This window comes from Pseudorca crassidens, chromosome 17 (assembly GCF_039906515.1).
Source record: "Pseudorca crassidens isolate mPseCra1 chromosome 17, mPseCra1.hap1, whole genome shotgun sequence".
Classification (NCBI taxonomy): Eukaryota; Metazoa; Chordata; class Mammalia; order Artiodactyla; family Delphinidae; genus Pseudorca; species Pseudorca crassidens.
Genome location: NC_090312.1, coordinates 82,082,923 through 82,108,208, shown reverse-complemented (window position 1 = coordinate 82,108,208; position 25,286 = coordinate 82,082,923). Strand labels below are relative to the sequence as shown.

Genomic DNA, 25,286 nt, shown 5'->3' with positions numbered 1-25,286 from the left:
CAGCCTCACAAAAAGGGGAGCTGTCACTTTATTCAAAAGCAGAAGCTGAAGGACTGCTTAAGAGGCAGAACAGACGGGATTCCTTCCTGGGAAGAGTTAGAAATCAGCAGTGAGATAAAAGGAGAAGAAACTACTTGGATAACTGATTTATGACACGAATTTAAAAAAATCCCATGAATACTACATGGAAGGAAAAGACAGAGCAAAACACCAAACTTCTTAAATAGGTTAGGAACACTGAAAATCAAACTGAAGATTTGTTCAGCTTGTTAATAACACTGAGGAATAGGAAGCCTGGGCCCCGCCTGGAGAGAGCCAGGCGGGGGCCACACCACCATCAAATTTCCCTCTCAATGTGTGTTCCTGGGATTACACTGTCGCTTTCCTCCTTTTCCTTACAGACAGCCATTCCAAGGAAACGCAAATGTTAACAATCATATTCCAAAGAGCCAGTCACAGAAAAGTCAGAATTACATTTTATTTCACATTGATAGAAACCGTGAAAAAGATTTACATTTTCCCACGTTACAGCACATTTCAATGGAATATATTTCTTGCCATAAATTAGATCTTGCTGATTTGTGTAAGTGAAACAACAGTTTACATTCTTCAAGATAAAAGCAAAATGACTTAGTAAATGATTGTTTAAAAATTGTAAATCCAGACATAAACGTATGGCTTCATTATTAACATCCTACACTGTCCATACGAAATCATTTCCATCATCAAGTAGCACCCATTTATAAAGATGCGTTCCTAACGGTGTTCTAGTCAGTTGGAATACAGCAGAAAAATTAACAACAGTTCAGAAATATCAGGCGTACATTTTTGCTACATATTAAACTGGGTGGTAACTACACCATATGTACTGAGTTCTGACTAACTTTTATTACCCATAAACTTGTTTTCAAATAATGTTAACCAATAATCTGAAAAATCTATTTAAAATCAAATAATTGCTACTTTCATGTTTGCACAGAAACTAACTTAAAAAGATCCTCTCTGACTACAGTGAAAATTTCAAATAAGTCCACTGGCAGATAAAAGTAAAGCAAATTTTTCAAATGGATTGTTCATTTCCTACAGCAGTTGGTTTCAAACATATGTGCAAAATAAGTAAACTAAAACTCTACGCTATGAGGAGAATCATCTTAGAACAAATCATCTTAGAAATTACAGTTTGTAAGATCAGTCTTAAATATTTCGGAACATACTAGAATATGACCTAATTATTCTTTCAGTTAATTACAGAAAAATACAACCACAGAATTATCCTCGTTACCTGTAACTCTGCAGGCCTAAGCTGCAGACAAAGGTCCAGTTTAAGAAGTAGTGTAGAAACTTTGAAGGGATGCCTGGCTTCTTTCTACAAGTATAAATACACTTTCAGTGCCGTCACGTCTGTGATTCAGAATGTCAAATTACAGCACGTATTGACAGCAGACGTCCATGGCAAGTAGGCAATATTTGGTCTGTTATGAAGGATAAAAAAGAAGAAAGAACACTTTTCTTTTCTAGAGAGGAAAAAAGAGTATTAAATAGAAATTATATTCAGGAAAGAAAAACCTGGTCCCCAAAATAAGAGGGCCATTAATTGAAGACAGCAATATTTCTTTTTACTGACACTTAGAAGCATTATCCCTATTATTAGGAATAATGTAATAACACCTCATTCTTATTATGCATTATAATCATTAAGTACATATGAACACATATATAAAAATACAGATACTGCATGGTGACTAAGTAATTTGGGAATAAGTCCAGAGTCTTAAGTCACAGCACGCATAGACTTTTTATGTCTTAACTGCTCATTTATACCTGAGCAGGTTTTCATTAAGCATACTAATAATTTTTAAGTGATGTAATAAAAAATCTGGTTACAGTATTTTATTATTTTGCTGAATTACATATGAGAGAAAGAAGCTACCTGCTTCACCTATTTTAATACTAATATATTCTGGATAATGTTACACAAATACATACATAGAAACTTAAAAGATCATAAATTTCCCATGAGGAGATTTATTTAGTCTGTGTCATTGGTGTGTATTTGCAAAACACTCTAACACTGCAAACATCAGAGGTTTCAAGATCGGGCAGAGAAAAAACTTTATACTCTATGACGATGATGCTGGTGTGCGCTTCTCCACAAGGCCTCTTAGTGACGTCAATCAATAGGAGGTAGGAGTTTATCAATGAACTGCTTGACATCCATCATTTCCTGTTTGGAATAAAGGGATTATTAATATGCAGTTACACAAATCAGAAATTAAATCCCCACTAAATACCACTAACTAAAACCACATTTTTACTACAATTATATAAAAAGTGGTGAAAAAGAAATGAGGTACCGATAGAAATTAGAAAACATTTCCCACGATTATTATCGTAATTCAATGATCACTCTCACGTATTACGAAGTCTTATGAAAATGGTCTGCATTTGCACTGCTTGAACAAAATAAAACACTGGGGGTGGCGGGGGGAGAGGAAGGGGGTCTAAAAGTGACAATAACTACACAGAGAAGACTCGGTATGTACACAACTGCCGTCAACCAAGTGTCCGTGCCCAGCTTCTAACACTCCCTCATTAGAATGAGATGCGAAATCAACAGTACCAGATGCTTTGTGCCTTTCCAAAGGATTCACACACAACCAGCCAGCTGAGGCTGAGGGGAGCAGGTCCCCAAGGCAGGCCTGGAGAGACGCAGAGGTGAATCCACCACAGAGGAAACTGCTCGACACCTCCTGCGTCTGGCCCAGCTTTCTCACTTCCCTCAAACACATCTCCTGCTGCCACCGCTAGACCCACACAGGAGCACGCAGGAACCTTCGCCCGCATCGCCTCCTCACTCGGGAAAGAAGGCACGGCACGGCGGTGGCCTGTCTCACCCGCCGTGTGGCCCCCACTGCGACCCCACCTCCTCCAGCCCCACCTCCTATCCCTTCCTGCCCCGAACCGTCTGTCCAGTGTTCTCCAGTGTGGTGCACAGTCTCATCCACACACACACTGCCGCCTGCGTCTGCCCCTTGAAGCCTGTGTGCTGACTCAGAGGCACCGAGTCTGGAGTCCTGGCATCTGTGTGTTTGTTAAGCTCCGGGGGGGGGGGGGGGGGGCGGTGGGTGTGCTTTGAAAACCACTGCTCTGGACCTTCAGCCCCTCCCTCCTGGTACCTGGCGTGTCGCCCTTTCTGGATTCAATGCATCATCAGGGGCTCAACTATGTTCTCAGTAACGCCTAGAATCCCAGGTTCCCCATCTTTCTGGATAAGTCATATTACTACCTGCCTTCTCTGTCCCAAAGCAAATGATTTCGCCAGGCTGACAGGTGCAAAAAATGTTAACTTGGACTGTCTCAATGCTTAGCAACTGAATTTTTTTTTTTTTAGCAATTGATTTTTATTCTAGTCCTTTTCAAGCCTCCAAACCTATCCTGACAACCCTCATTCTTACGATCACCCGTCTCAGTGTTTCAGAGCACTTTTAAAAAACTCCTAATATAACACATACCACATTCTGCTTTCTATATAGTTACTTGGATATATATCCTCCTCCCTATTCAAAATTTTCATTTTAAGTAAACTACTTTAGATTTTAACAAAGAAATGATTTTATTTGTCCTTGAATTATTTACAGTGTTTACATGTAATAAGAAATTAGTGAATGTCTGTTGAATTAAGTTGCATAAACTTTGATCTAAGTCCTACTAACCTATGGTTCAATGTGAATTCATTAATTAACTTCTTGAAATCCCCAAGCAGTCAAATGTTATTTATCTTGAAAATATCACATGCAAACAGTTGCAGACGTGTCCCTATAATCACTGCTTCCAAACACTTACCTGTTGACATGAACTGTGCGTCATGCCTCCATAGGTTTTGAAGGTTACATTGGTTGGATTTACCAATGTCTTTAGCCTTTCAGCAGTAAGAGAACCAAACATTAGGGGAACTAAAGGATCCGAATCTCCATGGCACTGAAGAATAGAAATGTCTCTATTCACGCCACTGATAGGACCCTGCAGAAAACAGAACAGGACTATAGGACCATTTATCCAAGCGTGTGGAGCGTCATGCTCGGCACATACAACACGTGCTTGCTCACGTTACAGGTTATCTTTGGCCACAGAAATAAAATTCCTCCCATCCTTATACCCCCCCATCTCTTTATTTAGACTTTTATAGGACATATGATTACCCTGCCTTGTGCTGTATGTTTTCCTAATGAATCAGTTCCTTGAAACACATTGTATCCTAATCATATGTTCGGGTGGCTGGACACAAGAAGTATGTTTTAGCTGAGTCATGTTCTTTGCAGCTCTTATTTGATTCTTTCATTTTATTTTTTCTTAAGAATGTGTATTTAATTACTTAATTAATTAATTAATTTTTATTTTTGTCCGCGTTGGGTCTTCGCTGCTGCACGCGGGCTTTCTCTAGTTGCAGTGAGCGCACGGGCTTAGCTGCTCCGCGGCACGTGGGATCTTCCTGGACCAGGGACTGAACCCGTGTCCCCTGCATTGGCAGGTGGATTCTTAACCACTGCGCCACCAGGGAAGTCCCTCTTATTTGATTTGAATAAGAAAGTTAATAAACAGCACTTACTATGTGCAAGACACCAAAGGGTTACTATATAGTGGTAAGAAAAAACCCCTAGGTTTAAGGATGAATTTGAAAATAAAGTAACACCCGCGTCCCCCATGTGTGCTATATGTTGCTTTATACTGTTGAGTATCTAGAAATTACATTCTACACTAGAATTCTGCCACCAAGCAATGAACACACTGGGCATTCAAAAGCATCATTTCTATGTGTGAAGAATAGCCCTAATTTTGATATGTATCTTAAAATGTACCAAAGACTTCAAATATAGAATTTATGACAGTAAGGGCTTCCTTCCTCCTTCCCTCTCCCTCCCTTTCTTCCTTTCTCTTTTTAAGGACTCATTTCTTATTCTATTCCATGCAACCCACGGTAGAGACAGTGCAGTATACAGGTAAAGCCTAGCGATAGTACATCACACAAGTCTACGGCAGTTCTTTTTAAAAACGGGTGACTGATGTAGACTACGGGCCTTGAGTGACACTGACGTGTCACCGTAGGTTCACTGGTTAAAACAAATGCGTCCTGTGCTGTGAGATGCTGATGGGGGGCTGTGCGTGGACGGGGACGCGGGTATATGGACACCTTCTGTACTTGCCGCTCAATTTGTTGTGAACCTGAAACTGCTTTAAAAAATTAAATTTATTAATAATCATAACGTGACGGTGTCCTCAACATCATCTGCCACCCCTCCGCTCAGTGACGCCGCGCTGCAGGCGTGCGCCAGGCACCTGTGGAAAGGAAGCCCGCAGGGGCAGCCAACAGCTGAGAGCGGTGACGCCAGCCAGCTTCTGCTGTGTGGTCAGTGCCGTGTACAGAGACAAAGCTCCTCCCTGGAAAGACAACAGGGAAAGTCAGTGGGACACAAATTCTGCCGGCAGCAACGGGAGTGATGCTTGTTCTCAACACCATTCATAAAAAAATCGAAGCGGGTGGCTGATGCCCAATACAATAGGCAAACTGGTAGAAATACATGCACGCCCCGCCGTGTCCACAAGGACCTGACTCTCCACGGTGAAGACCGTCGTGAGAGCACAGCGACTGCCCAACCAGCCAACAGCAGAGCCTGCTGCTGCCCTGACAATGCCGTACGGAAGTTCCTAACTTATAGTTACTGTTTTCTTTGTTTTGGCTGCACCATGCATCAAATGGGATCTTAGTTCCCCAACCGGGGATCCAACCCACACCCCCTGCAGTGGGAGCGCGGAGTCTTAAGCAGTGGACCACAAGGGAAGTCCCCTAGAGTAACTATCTCCTCCTCAGCAAACACGTAGGACCAAAATCTGGTCTTAGACTGGTATTACTTTCCAAAACAAGAACTCATGAGAAGAAGCCCGCGGCGGACACCTCTGGAGCACTGGCCGCCAGCTCACAACACCCGTATGCTGGGGCCTGCGTGCCCTCTGACCCGTGCTGTTACCAAGACTGACTCTGCTCCCCTCCCAAGGACGACCCCACCATCTACTCAAGAACGGGAACCACTGAGGGATCCTTGAACATGGGGTGCGGCTGAAGCACCCCCGACCCAGGGACCAGGACAGATGCAGCGGCGGTCAGGAAGCGGCCGGCACAGCCCCTGCGCTATGCAGTGGCGGTCAGGAAGCAGCCGGCACAGCCCCTGCGCCGGGGTCGCTTTGTGGGAGTCCCTACCCTGATCTCACCCCACCGGGATTACAGGGAAGTCCGCAGGGCTCGACCACTGAGAATCTGTGACAAACAGAGGGAAGGAATTCTCCTGTCTTCGACCTTTTTATTCCATTGCTCGTCTGCTCCTGGGAAGGGGACTTACACCTGCGTTTAGGCAGAGTTTCGTTCAGAGAGGTACAGAGTGTTAACTCAGGCCTAACTGCATGTGTACTAGCTATTTTAGAAAAATACATTCCAGGTTCCAATCAGTTTCCTTAAAAAATTGACTTTCAAGACATAATCTATAGGGTGAAGGCTATCACTGAAGAGAGAAAACTAAAAAAGGAAAAGAGCATGACACACTCTCTAATTAATCAATCATTATTTCTGGTCCATTCAAACTTAATTCAGCATTAACAGTAAGCAATATATCAGATTCTAGAACATCTTCTAAAAACAGGACTCCTCCATAGAAAAACGATGGAAACTACAGACTTCTAGATAAATATACTGATGACGCCGACATATCACCCAAACTTTTATCTTACCTGAGAAAATCCTCCCAAAATAATTCTGTTAGAAGGAATGCCATTCTTCACCTCTTGGTCTATCAAAGCTTTTACTAAAAATAACATAAAAGTTAAATCACCAATACTTTCAAAGTTAAGCCCACTGATATAATTTAAATAGGAAAAAAATTAATAACAGAAAACCACAAAGTACATTAAAGGTCAAAACAAGTGAAAAACTTGGAGCACTCTATTAAAATACAAAACTAGAATGGATTTTCAAAAACTCAAGATTTTGCAGCTGTTACTTAAACTTAAACTGTTCAATTATTTGTTGCATAATCTGTAAACAAGTTTTTTCTCGCATCAACAGATGGGTACGGATAGTCCTTTATCCATGGTCCATTCTGCTCATATACATTTTACAGTTCTTTCTCTTCAATGAACCATAGGCATTTGTACCTAAAAGCTGTTATTTTAAAATCGTAGGTAGTTAAGTAGTTTACATGGTTTGTGACTGACGGTGTTTAAACAGTTCACTATATTATTTTTAAAAAAAGAAAAAAAGACACTATACTTTTCCCTATAGCCAATAAACAATGCGGGAGAAAAATCAAATGAATTCTTTTGTTTCTGCAAAATACTCTGACATGCATCATTAACTGTATTACTTGATTAACTCCTAGAATTTCCTTTTTCTTTATAATACTATGTTTTTGATAACTGCACCTTTTACAAATTTATCTCCTCTCATTTTTGACATATGTGTAAGTTTCATCTTCTTAAGATGAAACTTGCCAACTTTATATTTCCTTTTTACCAAAACCCTGCTTTTATTAGAACACTGCAAAAACCCCAAAGCCCAAATTAAACGTTTTTTTCTTTTTGTATAAATTTAGTTCTTAGTTAGAATAGGCTGAAAAGCAAGTGGTACCCTGATGAGTGTGTGGAAAACGGGCTAGAGGAGAGGACAGGAGTAGAGAGGTGAAAGCCTTGCTGAGAAGCCTGAGGCTTTACTGAGGGGGAATGCAGGGCCTGGGCGGGAAAGGAGATGCAGGTGGGCAGCAGCAGCCCTGCGCTGGGGAGGAGCAGGGAGCTGGGGCCACTTTCCCTCCGTTTCAAACGGCTTCACTCCTCTGGTTACACCAAGCGCTGAGATAAAGTTAAACCAGGTATGGTGACAACAGTCAGCTGTGGAGTGACGGGTCCTGATTCCAGGCCCTGGACGCACCCCGAGCCCTTTCTTCTTTGTTCACGGGCACATCTTCCCGGCCCCAAATGGAGACACCCCTCATTCCTAACTCTGGGCCTCAACCCGATTCTCTCCAATCAGACATCACGTCAGACACGAAGAATGCCACGGGCCAACCCTACCCGGGGAAGGGACTTTCACCCTGCAACCCACTGGGCCTGGCCGTCTGCTCCACAAGGCCCACCCTCCCTGACAACCCACCCCCAGACCTGACACGAGCTCTATTATAGGTTGACAAAACCCTAGCTCTAGGAGTGTAGCATTGATCCACTTTTCGATGGTCCTAAAAGTCAGTGTCCTTGGTTTGACATTCCTTAATATCCAATATGTTTTGAATGCATCTTCCCTGTCTTAAAGTTAAGAGTTCTTCTAAAAAATAAAAAGATTTTTAAAAAGGAACCTACCTACCGTTTTTGGTTTTTAAATGAGTTTTGAAAATTTCCAACAAATGTGAAAATAGGAAGACCATGCAGGGTTCCCTGGGTACCTATCACCTCGCGTCTGTAACGAACGCCTCACAGCCAGGCCTGCTGCATCGAGGCCACCAAGTCATCACCCAGGTCATGAGGGAGGCCGGCCTGGCCACCGCGCTGTCTACTTGTCAATGTTGCAGTACATACGAGTCAAAGACACACGTGCTTCTGGGCATGGGCTAAAACCAGACTTCTCCCGGTAAGTTAGTGTTCTTTATGCTTTCACCCCACAAGTAAGCGGGGTTACCATGTTCATAAGCGAGGACGTGACTGGAGACCCTGCAAAGCAGAGCTCATACCGTTACAGGAGTGCCCAGTGAGATGATTTGTAGGAATCGCCTGGCAGGTCCAGTAGTGTTCGAGCAGGGGCCCCTCACTAAAACTAACCATTACCATAATTTTCGTTATATATCATGACATCATTGGTAGCCTTATCTATGTCCTTATTTCAAATCTCTTTAATGACAATAACTGGTCACAGCCATCAACCATGCTGCGATTTTCTCCACTGGCCTACGTCAGTCAAAGCAAAACGACGCATCCGACAGCACTCAAGCCTGACAAGTGCCGTTCCTCCCCACATGCCTCACCTTCACGGGCCATTATTAACGAGTCAAACAAGACAGTGAGCCATCAGAAAGGAAGGACAGCACCACCTGCGTTTACATAGTATGTAGTATTTCATCAACAACAACAGCACGACTGAATCTACTATAAAACTTTTCTTACTTACCACTTTCTGCTGCCTGTTTAATTCCAGTTTCATCTTCCTGTGAATCTGGTGAAAGCCCAATGATGTCAAACCTGGAAAATAAGGCAAAATTCTAAAAGAATCATTCAATTCTAAGAATATCTACTCTTGATAAGAAGATGGTAATTTTAGAGAAAAAAGGCTAACCAAAGATATTCTCTAGAACATTAAACTCAAATGAAACTGTTTCTGGGGACTTCCCTGGTGGTCGAGTGGGTAAGACTCCGTGCTCCCAATGCAGGGGGGCCTGGGTTCGATCCCTGGCCAGGGAACTAGATCCCACCTGCCACAACTAAGAAGTCTGCATGCCGCAACTAAAAGATTCCACATGCCACAACTAAGACCCGGCGTGGCCAAAATAAATAAATAAATATTAAAAACAAAAAAAACTGTCTCTGGAGGCCAAACGGTCAACTTAAATGCGTGAATGTGACATCCTGTAAGTTCCCCTCACACCAACTAGATACAGATTGTATTAAAAAGTCACAGTACCATGTAATTTTAAGGTAGAAACACCTGGAGAATGACCTAGTCCAACCTGACACCTGACAGGAGTCTCAAACCACAGCCCTAAGATCTTTGGAATAAACTCCAGCCCCTCGCTTCCCTCCTAGTGCATCGTAAGTCAGCCGTCTGGAAAGAGCTACTTCACCACGGCACCTGCGCACGCGCGGCCCACACCTACTGCACACAGGCCACCTCCATCCACATTCTGCAAAACCCGTCACCACGCACTGCAGCGACCTCAAACCGGAGGCTGGGGCCCTCCTTTGGCCCCGACTACCTCGCTACCCGCTCGGTGCTTCCACTATGGTCTCGAGCAACGTGAGGTAGAAACTTTGCTTCTGGACAGGAATTGTGCCAGAGCGGGAAGGTGGAAGAATCAAAGGTCAAGGGAGGCAGGAACCTGTAAAAGTTGCCAAGCAATGTCCAGCAGATAAAAACGAAGGTGCAGGGTGGGTTCGAGGTGAGTGGGAACAAGCAGAGGACAAGGTGGCGACAGGCTGGAGTCCTCAGGAGGCCTCAACAGGCAGTGCAGAGACGGGGGAGCAAACTCCCAGGGGGAACAACTACACTTGACAGTCAGGTCTGAAGTAAGTGCCTTCAGAGATGGAACAGTTCCAGACGACAAAGCCCAGGGGATGCTGTGGGTGCCTGAAGCTGAGAGAGGAAAACGTCAGCGGAAAGAGAAGAGTCCAGGAAGTGACAAGCCGGTCAAGGCTTGTGAATGGGTCACTGACATTGGATCCCACAGTCACCTGAAAGGTAAGACGGTGGCAGGAGCTAGAGGGGAAAGGGAAATAGGAATCGGGTGTCAAAGTCATCAGTTTTGAACAGACCTGACGGCAGATCTCAGAGCAGCAGGAAGAAAGCATGGTCTGTAAGTGGCTCAGAGAACAAAGAACCGACTGTAAAGCACACAGGGAACGCCTGACATCACGAATGTCTCGAGAGGGCTCAGCAGGAATTGCTTTCCTTAAAAACTGGCCAGCTCTCCAGGAAGGCAAGAAGGTGGGAGGTGGAGAGGCCACGGCTTCACCAGAGTGGATGCCACATGGGCGCACGAACACGTTTGGGTACTGAAATCAACAAAGGTTTATCAAGCAGTGAGAGGTGCTCTCTGCGATATCTCTATCCACCCACTCTCTCCTGTTTCTCTACCTGTTGGTGCAGCTCCTTAAGATTTACCCCAAATCTAACATATAAAACCTGAAGTAGTCGAATAAAGGTTAAATTTATATAACTTTGCAACTTAAAAATAATTAGTTAAAAATTGCTATATGCAAAAGCACTTCTGATTAAAAAAAAAAGTATAAGTAAAAAGTTCTTATTGAATAAGTGAAGTCTTACTTACCAAGAAGGCATGGCCATGTTCATATTTAATGTTACAGGCATAACTGGTCTACATGGGGAAGAAAAAGAAAAGGAAAAATAAGTATAGTATACCAAAGTACAAAACCTGATAAATTCCATCAACTGAAGATGCTTACTTGAGGCTCTCACAAAATTGAATGCTACAATTTGAATAGATGAGCTGCTTCACTGCACGTACACCTGCACAATTCTGTTCTCCACACCCTACAAATGGTTCTCAAGACAGAGCCGCAGCTGGAATGGACTAAGCTTGGCGAATAAACAACATCTTCCTTCTTCAACATCTTTATTTGATACTTTCAAACCAGACACGAGAAGGAAAACAGTAACCAAGACAGATGGAAATTTCTGAGACTCTGACTAAGGGGCTAAGGACACAAGCAACTTACTGCACAGGAATGGTGACATCAATTCCCATAGGCTCAAATTACATTTTTGCTTATTTTCTAGTTCTTAGCTATGTACCTGCTTGTTTAAGAGACCTCTAAATAAATAAGGGAAATATAAGTCTTGCCTAAGTGTCCATTATACCCAACTCAATTCTGTGATGAAAAACTTGCTGGACAACCTGAATGCAGCTAGGTACAAAAGGAAAGAAAACCAAATACACTCTAACTACATCTCACCACCATCCTCCTGACTCATGAAACAAGTTTACCTTAGAGGTCACAAAATCTTAGCAAAATTTCCACGAAAACATAAACTTCCCTAGGTTGGGAAATAGCCTTAAACTAAATTCAATCTTGGAGCCAATAACAGTGTAGCAGAAATTCCAACACCATCAAGAATTCTGTCTTGCAGACACAGAGAACAGACTTGAGGACACAGGTGGGAAGGGGAGGCTGGGACACAGTGAGAGAGTGGCATGGACATATATACACTACCAAATGTAAAATAGATAGCTAGTGGAAAGCAGCCGCATAGCACAGGGAGATCAGCTCGGTGCTTTGTGTCCGCCTAGAGGGGTGGGATAGGGAGGGTGGGAGGGAGACGCAAGAGGGAGGGGATATGGGGATATATGTATATGTATAGCTGATTCACTTTGTTATAAAGCAGAAACTAACACAACATTTTAAAGCAATTATACTCCAATAAAGACAAAAAAAAAAAGAATTCTGTCTCTGGCATGAGTCAGATTAATAAGGACACCGCAACCCTTTCAGGATAAAAAGAGGGGGGATGTTTTCTTACATAATCTCGTATTTTTCCTCTTTCACATTTATCGACTCTGCTGCTACGACCACTTCCGAGGATGAATTACTAAGCTATCAGCATGTATCTCACCCCACCTGTTTCTTCATGGCTACTGCTTCTCAGCACACTTTGACCTAAGACTTGCTCATCTTAGTGATTTTCTGAGTTTGCTCAAAACTTACTAGTTTCTTTCTGACACCGACAAATGTCTTCAGAATTCAAAACCAAACCTAACAGTCTCCAGAGTCTGTGCTCTTTCCACGCTGCATCACATTGCCTCGAACTGATCAAATTTAGGCGTGTTTTCAAGGTAGTGGAGATTTCTCCCAAACCTGATAGGTAAATCCCCTTCAGAGACAGCTCATGGATGTCCTGAGAACTTAACAGCATTTGTATGTCTACAAAAATTTTTCTGGCTGTGAGTTCAACTGATCTCCAAGAGAGCATTATTTTAAATTTCTCAACAAAAAGGATAAGAAAAAAATTCAACGTAACCAGGACACATTTTAGTTTCACAGAACTTACTAATCTTTATTTTGAAGCTGAACATTTAAAAGATAAAAATTAATTATATTCAAATGCTTTGCTGGAAAAGTAAAGCTATCACGATTGTTCCTCTCCAGACTCTGAATCCCAAGCCTGAAAACTGAAAACACTTACGCGTGCGGGCAGATGTACTTGATGTGGGCGCTTCTGATACCTGCAAAGGCTTCTGCCCACCCATGCCTGGTGGAGAAACCACATGAATAACGCCATTAGATACTGCTTTAAATTCCAGTAAGTTAATAACAGAAGAGTAAATCTGTGAGGGTAAATTTCAACCCCTTAAAAGACCACCACCAATCTAGAAACAACCCAAAGCTTATGATTTCAGCTTCACCTGCGGATAAAAATGATCTCTCGTGATTCCTGAAGAGCAGTGTTTTCTCTTGCATATACTTCACTGGGCTTTATAATTTATAAAATACATTTTTTAAATCTCTTTATAACCTCCCAACAATGTGCCTAACAAAGTAGGCAAGACATGATATAATTCATTTTATATGAAGAAAAAATTCTCAGAGGAGTAAAGTAAAGCAGCTGTCTGATATTTCTCCATGCTTACTACACCATTAAAAATAACAACCTATGGGACTTCCCTGGTGGCGCAGTGGTTAAGAATCCACCTGCCAATGCAGGGGACACGGGTTCAAGCCCTGGTCCGGGAAGATCCCACATGCCACGGAACTAAGCCCGTGCGCCACAACTACTGAGCCTGTGCTCTAGAGCCCGCGAGCCACAACTACTGAGCCCACGTGCCACAACTACTGAAGCCCGGCACGCCTGGAGCCCGTGCTCCACAACAAGAGAAGCCACCGCAATGAGAAACCCACACACCGCAACGAAGAGTAGCCCCCGCTCGCAACAACTAGAGAAAGCCCGCGCACAGCAACGAAGACCCAACGCAGCCAAAAAAAGAAAAGAAGTTGAAAAAGTAACTTTAATTAACGTTCTCTCCTTATGCGTATATGTACATATATATGTTCAAAACAGAATATGAGGCGTCATCAAAATCCTTCTGGCCAGAAATAAACAGTTAATCTTTCTACGTATTTCCTTCCAACTTTTTCCATGCATATCACTTGAGAAATAGATTTCACAAGAATGGAATGATACTATACATACATACAGCTCCCTGTGTCTTTACACTTGACATTACACCTGATACTTTCCACATTTTACCTCTATTAGAGGGTAAAATAAAGGTAACTTAAGACCTTTTTGGATTAAATAGTTTTGAAATAAATGTTAAATGCTTTTCTATTAACTACTTCTCTATTTTAATCCACCTTCCCCCAAAATGTTAAGGAAATACAGAAAACTTAGTAACATTATGAACATTAACACTTATGTAACACTGCACTGAGTCAGGCACTATTCTAGAAGTTATATATGGGTGCGTGCATGTGCGTATGTGTGTTTCCATGTGGGTTCGTGTGTGTGTGTATGTGAGACTTTAGTGTGAAAAGTACAAAACATGTTGAAAGAAGATCTATATAATGGACATCCTGCATTCTGGAAGACTTAATATTCTTAAGATGGAAGTGCTCCCCAAATGGATCCACAGTCAATGCAATCTCTACGAGAATCACAGCTGGCTTTGCAGAAACTGACAAGCTAACTCTAAAATTCATTTGGACACTCAAGAGACCCAGAATAGCCGATCTTGAAAAAAAAGTATTGTTGGAGGACTCACACTTCCCAATTTCAAGTTACTACAAAGCAACAGTAATAAAGATTGTGACACTGAAAAGACATACAAATCAACGAAATAGATTTGAGAATACAGAAATAAACCCTCACATTTATGGTCAGTTTATTTCTGAACAGGGTGCCAAAACAAATCAATGGGGAAGGAATAGTCTTTTCAACAAAAGTAACTGGAATAAGTGGAAACCCACGTGCAACAGGATGAAGTTAGACTCCTACCTCACACCATGTACAAAAATTAACTCAGAATATAGCAAAGACCTAGATGTAGGAGATCAAACTATAAAACTCCTAGAAGAAAACATGCGAAAATCTTTGTGACCTTGGACGTGGCAATGGTTTTTTAGACGTGAAGACAAAAGCACAAGCAACAAAGGAAAATACTTTAGTAAATAATGAACGAGTAGGAGTCTTGGGTTCTAGCCCCAACTCTGTCTCTATCTAGAAGTGTGGCCTCAAACAGTTCATTCAGTCCAGTGGTTTTCGAAAATGTGTTGCCGTCTGGGAACTTGTTAAAAAGTCTGGGAACTTGTTAAAAAGTCTGCGTACGCTGGTTCCTCGATTCCAGCCCAACACCACAGGCTTTTTCCTAGTCGGTCCCCCTTCCCGTATTCGTAATTCCGCGAGAAAGCTGGCTTCAGCTCTGGCAGCTCTGGGCCAGCAGTGCAGGTTGGGACCTGCCTCCCCCCAGGTGCCCCACCCATAGTCATGCTTCTTGCGTGGGAACACCCCCTCCCCTCACAGCTGACCGTGACACCGGAAAGCACAGCTCTGACGAAGGGGAGCGGGGAAGGAGAAAGCCAGGCCCTCTTCATGGAAACCCCTCCCTCCCCTCCGTATATTCCAGGCGTCGCTGGTCTGTATCGCCCATCTGTGTGAGATTTTTCTAGGCCAGATTGTAAAAGTTTACAAAACAAAGTTTCAAAGGCAGAAGTGGTTAAGTGGGTCAGATCTTACTGAGAGGTCAAATAAGGAGAGGATTGAAAATAATACTGTAGACTGCCAACAAATAAATACCAAATGAAGGAATTTTTTAAAAGAGCATTATTTGGCAACCATCACAATAACAGATCCAGACAGCAATCGTTAATGGGTGCTAAATCCACAGGTGAAAAATTGGTGAGAAACAGATATTTTCATAAAATCCAAGTATCTCCCCACAAAACACTTTTTAAGTGCAATTATATTTATTAATTTTACTGTGGAGAAACCTGGCAGACACTACCTTAACCAGATAATGAAACACAGTATCATCAGCAAAGGCACAAAAATCAACACAGTGTGGTCCCAGGACCACCACAGCAACCTCTGCGGTGTCCCTGCCGAAAGGGAGACGTCACATAAACCCAAACTGAGGGACATCCTACCTAGGAACTGGCCCATAGGGGAAGAGTGTCAAGGTCACCAAAGACAAGAAAATGGACTGCTCAGGACTGAAGGAGCCTCAGGAGACGTGACAGCTCAATCTAACTTGAGATCCTGGACCCAGAAAGGACACCACTGGGTCAACCCAGGGAAAGGCAAGTGGGGCTGGTGGATGTGATGGTAGCTTCAGATCAGGGTTAACGGCCTGATTGATGGTTACACCATGGCTAGGTGGCCATGTCCTTGTACTTACAAAATACACACTGAAGCTCTATGGAGTCATGAGGCAACATGTCTGCAACTTATTCTCAAGCGTGTGAGAAATGTTAACAACTGCGTAATCTGAGTGACAGGTAGAAGGACCTCTAAATACTATTTCTGCAACCTTCATGTAAATTTGAAGTTATTTTAAAAGAAGTAGTTAAAAATTTTACATGACAACACAACGAGGGAATGTAACCCTCGAAGTAAATCTGTGAGTCCAAACTACACAAGTGGGGAGGGGCAAGCTAATAGACATCAAAGGAGTGGCAGGATTAGAAAATCACATCACAGTAACAACCTACTCCAGCAAGAATCATCCACAGACGCGAAAAATATCAGGTGAAAGTCTGATGTACGATTTCCATCTCCCCACGACTCACTCTACCTACACAGGGAGAGTAGGTGCCGTAGAGAGACCCAGAGGAAGAAAGAGACCACCTTTATCGCGTGATCCAGGTCGGCATCAGTAATGGGACGGAGCGTCCCACGTGCCTCCTGACGTGATGCAATGAACAGGCCGTACCATGTACATGGTGTTCGTACCAAAAATGCACCAGCTGAACGTCATCGTGAGGAAATGTCAAATAAACCTAAATGGAGGGACCAGCCTGATCCCTGCAGAAACGTCCATGTCACGAACGCCAAAGAAGAGCCGAGGGACTGTTCCAGATTAAAAGAGACTGAAGAGCTGCAGCAGCTCAGCGCAGTGCGGCTGGGATGGAAGTGCAGGCGGACAGGATTACTGCAAAGGACACGACTGGGGCAGCTGCCAAGGTCTGTTAGACGACAGACTAGACCGGATAACAATGTTAAATGGCGCTGAATCTCCTGAATTTGGTAATTTTCTGTGGTTACGTAAGAGACTCTGCTTGTTCTTAGGAGATACATGTTGAAGTCTGGAAATAAAGAATCATGGCATCGGCAATTTATTCTCCCAAGTTTTGGCAAACACAGTAACATATTCGATAGAGATCAGTGAATCTGAGTAGAAGGTTTTAAGGAATCTGTTTTATTCTTGCAACCCTTCTATAAATTTGAAAGCATTTCAAAATAAAACACTTTTAAAATGCTATCAAAAATAAATATGTATCTCTGGGTTGTTCAACTGTTTTTCACTCTCTTCTCAAGCATATTTGTATTTGAATTTTTTTTGTAAGACAAATGTAACATTTTCATAATCATAAGACAAGCTGTTTTTATTTTGGAAGGAAAACTGATCTTAGGCAATATAGTTTGAACTAACACATTTTATTATACATGTTATGCATAGAAACAATTTTGTGGTCAGATGTGTTTCCTGCAGAACTTTCCAGAGCTTTAAACATGCTAGTGCATACCCAGTAAATCTTCTACAGGAGACTATGCTGTATCATATTTCCTAGACACTAAGATATAATCTAAGTGGCACCACTGAAAAAAAGCCTTTTATAAAAAAAAAAAAATCACCACCACAATAAACACACATATCGTAAGATGAATACCCATCTCAGTAACATAAAAATGTGGGGGAAATGACATATTAGAATTGAGAAAATATAGAATTATACAGGGTCCCCCAATCTTATTTGGCCATCAGAGACTTTTCATGAGAACACAGACTGCAAGACCCAAGTTCCCAGACAGCACACACCTTGGTTGGTCCTGCAAAAAAGAACCTTAACCAAGAAAGGCAAAGCTGCCCATTTCCATAGCTGAGTCGCTTAATCCCTATCATCCTCTACGGTAACCTGACAAAAGAACTTTAGTCCTCCAAAAAGTAACTCAAACATTGAATTGCCACTTGTCAGATCGGCTGGTTCTGAATTTCGTCATGTGCTCATGGAAGCAATCTAGCGTCAGCTTTCTTTCGTGCCCTCCCCCAAAGTAAATACTGTCAGAACTGGAGACCTCTACTTCTTTATATAAACTTAATTCTTAGTCAAGATGTCATGGCTGCTCTTGGTGTTTTTAATCTCACATTGTTCATTTTTTTCATCACTTTCACTCTTAACTTTGGTCTAAAGAATCTGGCTAAACTGGGGTCCACAGAGAATCTTTCTACAACTGAAGATTTTACCCCCTGGACTGATTCTTCAGACCCTGAAGCTCTCTTTATTGGGAAAGTTACAGGTGAACTAGATCCTCCCTGGGTCTCAGCATCAAGAAGGGTTTGGTGATAAAACAGAACTCCTCTAAAACCTCTGTTTAGAAAAAAAAATAAATAGTAAAGTAAGTCTGTCCTTTTCATAGGACTACCTGATGGCCAGAAACAGTCCTATAACCTTTCCCATAACTCCATGCAAGGCATGTGTCATGTACCTCTACTTGGGAGGCATAAAAGGATATTAGGAATCACTTTCAAGAATTAATCTGGCCCAGTGCCTCCTTGCAAAGATTTAATAGTTTCTTGGCTATCTTATCAAAATTTATCTTCACTTTTCCTCTAATTCTTCAATTTTGTAACAATGTTATAACAATAATTTGATCGAAGTTTCAAACAGATAACCACTGATTTAAATTTTAAAAAGCTCTCAATATAGAAAGAGACTGAGTGAAAGATAAACCATGCGGCTACAGTTAGCACAACAGAATGTGTTTGATAAGCCTCCAAACAAATCTTTGAGCTGCATTCCCTGCCCTTCAACGGATTTTTTTCTTTTAAGGGAACATCGGAGCTCTCATTCAGAATGTTCACATTGCTATTATCTCACTTATCAAAATCAACTAGTTCTTCTCAACCTGCCCTGAAATTTTACCTCCTCTGGAAAGCTGTCACTTGCATCTCTACAAACATACCTCCCATCTCTGGTATCCACTACACACGGCAACTCAAGGAGGAGTTTGCAGTTTTAATATGTTCCAGACAGAGGAGGTGAAGAATGACAAAATAAGAGAATGAGGGGAAAATTCTGGGGGTTTTCAAAAAAAGAAAGGATTCTATCTCATGACTGGACTGTACGAAATATGACTATCAATCTATTTTTATACAATCCTAGAATTCTTTGCTCGTGTAGAGTTGCATGACCCGTTTCATTAGGGTACTAACAATGGTACCTACCCTGTGTCTCCCAATCCATGAAGGAAAATCACCTAGAACGGAAGAGGAACAATGAGTAAGCAATGCCTAAATAAACCCAGCGGAATGTTACACACTCCAGAGCCCCAGTTAAGGTGGAGGCCGGAATCACAGAACACTACCTTCAGCAAGTTAATCAATCTCTACAGACCTCGCGTAAGGGGCAAAAGCACTTAACGTCTCTCGGTGCATTTCCTAAGATAATTAACGTGGGATTTTAGCACTTAAAGAGGTCCCAGTTAGACAGGCTTCTGGGCAAATGATCACATTCCAAGAAAAATCGTTTTGTCTCTTTAGGGTCAAACCATGAAAGTTCTCACGCGTACAGTATAATTTCTCCATCCCAAAAGGGAGCTTTCCGGCGGCTAAAAGTAAGTTTGAGATCCTCACGCACAAGTTTCCTAAGGAACAGCACCTCTGATCGAAAAGGACACTAAATCTTCAAACTTCTTTAACTGAGGACAGGGGTGCAAGGTGACACAATCAAGGCATCTACCTCATGCACAGACAAGGCAGCAACGTGCTCCAGAGCCACCTGGAGTTGGGGCGCCGTCCACTCAAGCGGGTGCCTCCGGGGTCCCGGGGCGGATCCGCGCGCAGGGCCCGGGGGATGCAGGGCCGGGGGCGCTGGGCCTCGGTGCCGCCCGCCGCGACCCCGCCCCCTCCGCACACAGCCCGGCCGGGCGGCGCCCACCACCGCGCCCGACCCCCCGGACCGCACGCCCCGTCCCAGCCCCGGCCCGCCGCCCACCGGCCCGCGACGCGACCCCTCGCGAGGCCCCCAGCACCGCACTCACCACGGCGGTGGCCTTCCGGACGGCGGGCACGATGGCGGGCAGCGGAGCCGACATGTTATTGCCGCACATACACCGGCTCCACCGACCGCGCGTCGGAAGCGGAAGGCGGAGCGGGCGCCTAGCCGCTGCCCAAGGGGGGTGCAAGCGCCGAGTCCGGCCCGCCCACGGGCGCGCGCTCAGGCGCGTGCGCGCCCACGCCGCGCCGCGCCTCGCCGTACCGTCCCCCGCCCCGCCCCGCCCCGCCGGTCGCCCCGCGCGTCACAGTGCCCGGCCGCCCGACGCCGCGTTGGCCGCGGCAGAGGGCGGCCCGAGCTGACCTCAGGCCCGCGGGCCGCGCGTGCTCAGTGCGGGCGGCCGGTCTGGGGGGCGGGGCCGCGCGGTCACTCCCGACCCCACTCACTTGCAAAGGTCGGGAAGGACTGGACTTGGGGAGCAGCTTCTGCGGTATTTCCACTGGGGGCTGCACAGGTGTGTAGTTTGGGGGCCCGCGCCTCGCCTCCTTTGAACTGCAACTGGAGAGGGAAGCACTCAGTTGTCACCGAGTTTCCACAATTTGCTGATTGGTGGCTCTGGAGGTCCTACTGATTTAGGCCCCAGAACACATGACCCCATTCTACAGCGGTGGCCCGATGCCCATCAAATACCTGGTAGGATCTGGGAGGGGCGGAGATGGACACACCTAAAGGCAAAATGCCCTGACCTTCGGAGGGTTGCAGTTGACCACTGGAGAAAACACACAGTGAGAGCTGTGGTTCCGTTTTATTTGGGGACTCACTGAGGGCTATGCCCTGGGACACCTCCTCTCAGCGCTGAGGACGTGCTCTGAAAAGTTTGGGTGGGGGGCGAGGTCAGTGGGTAGATGATTTTGGTCCAAGTGTGCATGCAGTCAAGCACGTGTCTCCCTAGAAGGTTGCTGCTAGTCAGAAGAGATTTAATGGTTTTAGTGCTTTTCTGAATGTGGGAAGATGCAAGAGTTTGGGTTCATAAAAATTTTCACCTGCAAGTATCTAATTATCCGAAGTCCTGTTCTGCCAGTTTTCCCCAGAGCACAGGGTACCTCATCCCGATCTCAGCCCTGAACTCCTTTCTGGAGGTGTTGAAGGTCAGCGACTGCAGCGGCTACTGACTTCACCCTTGTAGAACCGGTGTCAAACGACAGTTTTTAGTTGTCACAATCTAGTGGAGAAACTTAGAGGATATATACAGTCTGTTAAAAGGAGGATAACAGGCCCAAAATGGAGTCACTTGTGCTAAGCCCACATCATCCCCAAACTGAAACTTACTACCTAAACTTATTCCAGTTTCAATCTCTGGCAGGATGTAATCTTAAAGTCAGTCTGGAATTTCCTAGTCGGCGCTAGTGAGTTAATCAGCCTGTCTAGACCCCTTCCATCCCCCAAAGAAAAATGAAGTAATCTGCTCTTTCCTCGTTGCCACCCTCTTTCTGCCTTTAAAAGTCTTCTGTTTGTGCGGCTCCCCGGAGCTCCTCTCTACTTGCTGGATGGGGTGCTGCCCCATTCATGAATCGTTGCATAAAGCCAATTAGATTTTTTTATTTATTCTGTTGAGTTTTGTTTTTTAACAATCCTTAGGGAGTCCAGTGTAAGGGAAGGGGAAGCTAGTGAACAAAGATCTTAAAAACAAAAACAAAACAACAAAATCTCCACTTTAATTATATGATAGCCAGAATGCTTGAAGTTTGGGGGTCTTATTCATACTCTCTTTTATTTTTTCCCCAATCATTCTTATACTGGATCTGAGTGCTGATAATTTTGTGGGCTCTCAAAAATGTTAAGTTGGTGCTGATTTCTCCAAAATAAAAAGGCTATTGGGATTTTCAGTGAGATTCTCATGAAGCTACAGACCAATTTGAGGACGTCTGACAACTGAGTCTTCTGATCCAAGAACTAGTGTGAATTTTTAGGTAATCTTGGATTTCTACCAGTAATGTTTTATTTATTTATTTTTAAAGTGTTTCTTTGTTTTTATAAATTTTTATTTATTTATGGCTGCGTTGGGTCTTCGTTGCTGTGCGTGGGCTTTCTCTAGTTGTGGCAAGCGGGGGCTACTCTTCGTTGTGGTTCGTGGGCTTCTCATCGCGGTGGCTTCTCTTGTTGCAGAGCACGGGCTCTAGGCGCGCGGGCTTCAGTAGTTGGGGTTCGCGGGCTCTAGAACTCAGGATCAGTAGTTGTGGCGCACGGGCTTAGTTGCTTCACGGCATGTGGCATCTTCCCGGACCAGGGCCTGAACCCGTATCCCCTTCATTGGCAGGCGGATTCTTAACCTCTGTGCCACCAGGGAAGCCCTCTGTTAGTAATGTTTTCTACTTTTCATTGTATAGGCCGGAATACCTTTTGTCAAATTTATGCCTAGAAAATCCATATCTTATGCAATTGTAAATGGTATTTCAGATTTCAATTTAATTATTTATTGCTAGATACAGGAATTTAATTTTTGCATACTGGCCTTGTATCTGAAATCTTGCTATACTCACTTAAGTTTTAGTAGCTTTTTTTTTTTTTGGTGGATTTTTAGGCAATTATATACTTGAAAATAATTTCCATGTATCTGTGTATTTCCCAAATTTCTTTCACAAGTTCCATTGTGGTCAGAAAACATACTTTGTGTGACTTCAGATTTTCAGTTCTATTGAGACAGGTTTTATGTCACAGCATATGGTCTATTTTGGAGACTGTTCCATGTGCATTTGAGAAGAATATGTATTCTGCTGTTGTTGGGCAGAGTGTTTGATAGATGTCTATTATGTCCAGCTAGTTTTTAATGTTGTTCAAGTGTTCTATAACCTCATCAGTCTTCTGCCTATTTATTCTGTCAATTTTTGAATGAGGGGAATTCAAGTCCCCAACTCTTATTGTTGAATTGTCTATTGTTTTCTTTAGATTCTGTCAGTTTTTGCTTCCTGTTAACAATTTTTATCTTAAAATCTATTTTTTCAGATATTAGCATAGCTGCTCCAGCTCTCTTATTGTTGCTGTTTATCTTTTTACATCCTTTTACTTTGACAGCTTTATTGAGATATAATTTACAAATCATACAATTCATCCATTAAAGTGTAGAATTCAATGATTTTTGGTACATTACATCATTAATTTTGTAATTGTAGTGAAATGTATTTAACATAAAATTTGCCATTTTTGCCATTTTAAAGTGTATAACTCAGTAGCGTTAATTGCATTTAAAATGTTGTGCAAACTTCACCACTGTTTCCAAAACTTTTTCATCACTCCAAACAGAAACTCTGTAACTGTTAGGCAACACTCTCCATTCCACCCTCTCCCTAACCCTTTGTAATGTCTAATCTACTTTCTGTCTCTATGAATTTGTTTATTCCAGATATTTTATGTAAGTGGATTCATACAATATTTATCCTTTTGTATCTCACTTATTTCATTTAGCATAATGTTTTCAAGGTTCTTCCATGTTGTGGCATGTATCATATCTCCATTCCCTTTTATGATTGAATAAAATACCTTTGCAGGTGTACACTACTTTTTGTTTATCCATTCGTCTGTTGATGGACACTTGGGTTGTTTCCACCTTTTGGTTTTTGTGAATAATGCTTCAATGAACATTGGCATACAAATATCTGTTTGACTTCCTGCTTTCAGTTCCTTTGGACATATACCATCAGCTTTCAGCATTTGACCATGATGTGTCTGGGTGTAGACCTCCTTTCAGTCATGCTAAGAGTTTATTGAGGCTCTTGGATACGTAATGTTTCTCATAGTGTTTGGGAAGTTTTCAACCACTATATAGTCGATATTTCTCTGCTCCCCTCCCTCCTTTCCTTCAGTTACTTCCATTACACAAATGCTGGTATGCCTAATGGTGTCCCACAATTCTGTAAGGCCCTGCTCAGTTTTCTTCATTCTTTTTCTCTGTTCCTCAGATTGCGTAACCTCTAACAATCTGTATTTAAGTTCTCTGACTCTTCCATCTTTCAGTTCACACTTACTGTTGTGCCCCTGTAGTGAATGTTTGTCCAGTCACACCCTTGATGTTCCCTCCAGAATACTCTTTCTCATTTTTTGCAATATAGAAAGGCTGAGAAATTTCCAAATCTTCTCTTTTCCTTCCTTTTTCTAACATGCCCCTCAAAACTCTCCCAGCCTCTACCCATTAACCAGTTCTAAAGTCACTTCCACAATTTTAGATGTTTGTTAGAGCAGTGCCCTAATTCCTGGTACCAGAATCTCTATTAGTTTGCTAGGGCTACCATAACAAAGGACCACAGACTGGGTGGATTAACAGACAAATTAATTTGTGCACAGTTCTGGAGGTGAGATGTCTAAGATCGAGGTGTCGGCAGGGCTGGTTTCCTCTGAGGCCTCTCTCCGTGACTTGTAGGTGACTGTCTTCTCCCTGTGTCTTCACAGTCTTCCCTCTATACAGATTGGCTCTGATTTGGGACGCGGGTATAAATCTGAGAATTTATAAACCATTTAAGATCACCTTGGGAGAACATCTGCATAGAAACAATAAATTTCAATATTTAGAGGTCAGATGGTGTAGGAGGAGACAGTAAAAGTGAGAGAGGTCAGCCAGGATGGAAGAAAGAAACCAGAAATGTGGGCTATCCAGAAATCAAACAAGGAAAATATTTCAAGTGGGGGTGGCCAACTGCTCTGAGTGCTGCTAAGAACTCACTTTAGAAGATAATTTCTATTTTTTAGCTTTATTGAGGTACAATTAATATATACAAATTGTACATATTTAATGTGTACATTTTGATGAGTTTGGACATATGCTTATACTTGTGATACCATCACCACAATCATGGTAATAAACATTCCATCACCTCTTAAAGATTTCTTGTGTCCCCTTGCTTTGTTTCTTGTGATAAGAACGTTTAACATAAAATTTACCATCTTGGAACTTCCCTGGTGGTCCAGTGGTTAAGAATCTGCCTTCCAATGCAGGGGATGTGGGTTTGATCCCTGGTCGGGGAACTAGGATCCCACATGCCTCGAGGCAACTAAGCCCGCGAGCCACAACTACTGAGCCCACGAGCCACAACTAGAGAGGCTGCATGCCACAACAAAAGATCCCGCATGCTCCATCGAAGATCCCGCATGCCGCAGCTAAGACCTGACACAGCCAATAAATAAATAAATATATATATATTTTTTAAAAAGATTTACCTTCTTAAGTTTTTAAGCACACACCACACTGCTAACTATAGGCACCATGTTGTAATGTTATAGATCTCTAGACCTTATAGATCCCTAGATCATATAGATCCCTAGATAGC

At 43.1% G+C, this 25,286-nt stretch overlaps 1 protein-coding gene across 1 annotated transcript; it reads right to left on the bottom strand.

Annotated features, from left to right (window-relative positions):
- Window positions 1–460: 460 nt before the first annotated feature.
- LYPLA1 (lysophospholipase 1) lies at window positions 461–20,183 on the bottom strand. The gene is made up of 9 exons (XM_067712336.1): window positions 20,015–20,183; window positions 19,200–19,231; window positions 12,944–13,009; window positions 11,070–11,117; window positions 9,197–9,267; window positions 6,778–6,851; window positions 5,335–5,436; window positions 3,844–4,020; window positions 461–2,224 (listed from the first exon to the last, which is right to left on the bottom strand). Exons 1-9 carry the CDS (start codon window positions 20,081–20,083, stop codon window positions 2,171–2,173), a joined length of 693 nt encoding a protein of 230 aa, XP_067568437.1. The 5' UTR covers window positions 20,084–20,183; the 3' UTR covers window positions 461–2,170.
- Window positions 20,184–25,286: the final 5,103 nt, after the last annotated feature.

Bases quoted from the DNA above. Each gene is read 5' to 3' on its own strand.
- LYPLA1 (XM_067712336.1), bottom strand. From the start codon at position 20,083: ATGTGCGGCAATAACATGTCGGCTCCGCTGCCCGCCATCGTGCCCGCC. The intron at 19,232-20,014 runs GTGAGTGCGGTG...CTTCCGTTCTAG, and splicing joins TCCGGAAGGCCACCGCCGTG to GTGATTTTCCTTCATGGATT. The intron at 5,437-6,777 runs GTAAGATAAAAG...TTGTCTTTCCAG, and splicing joins TTTTGGGAGGATTTTCTCAG to GGAGGAGCTTTGTCTCTGTA.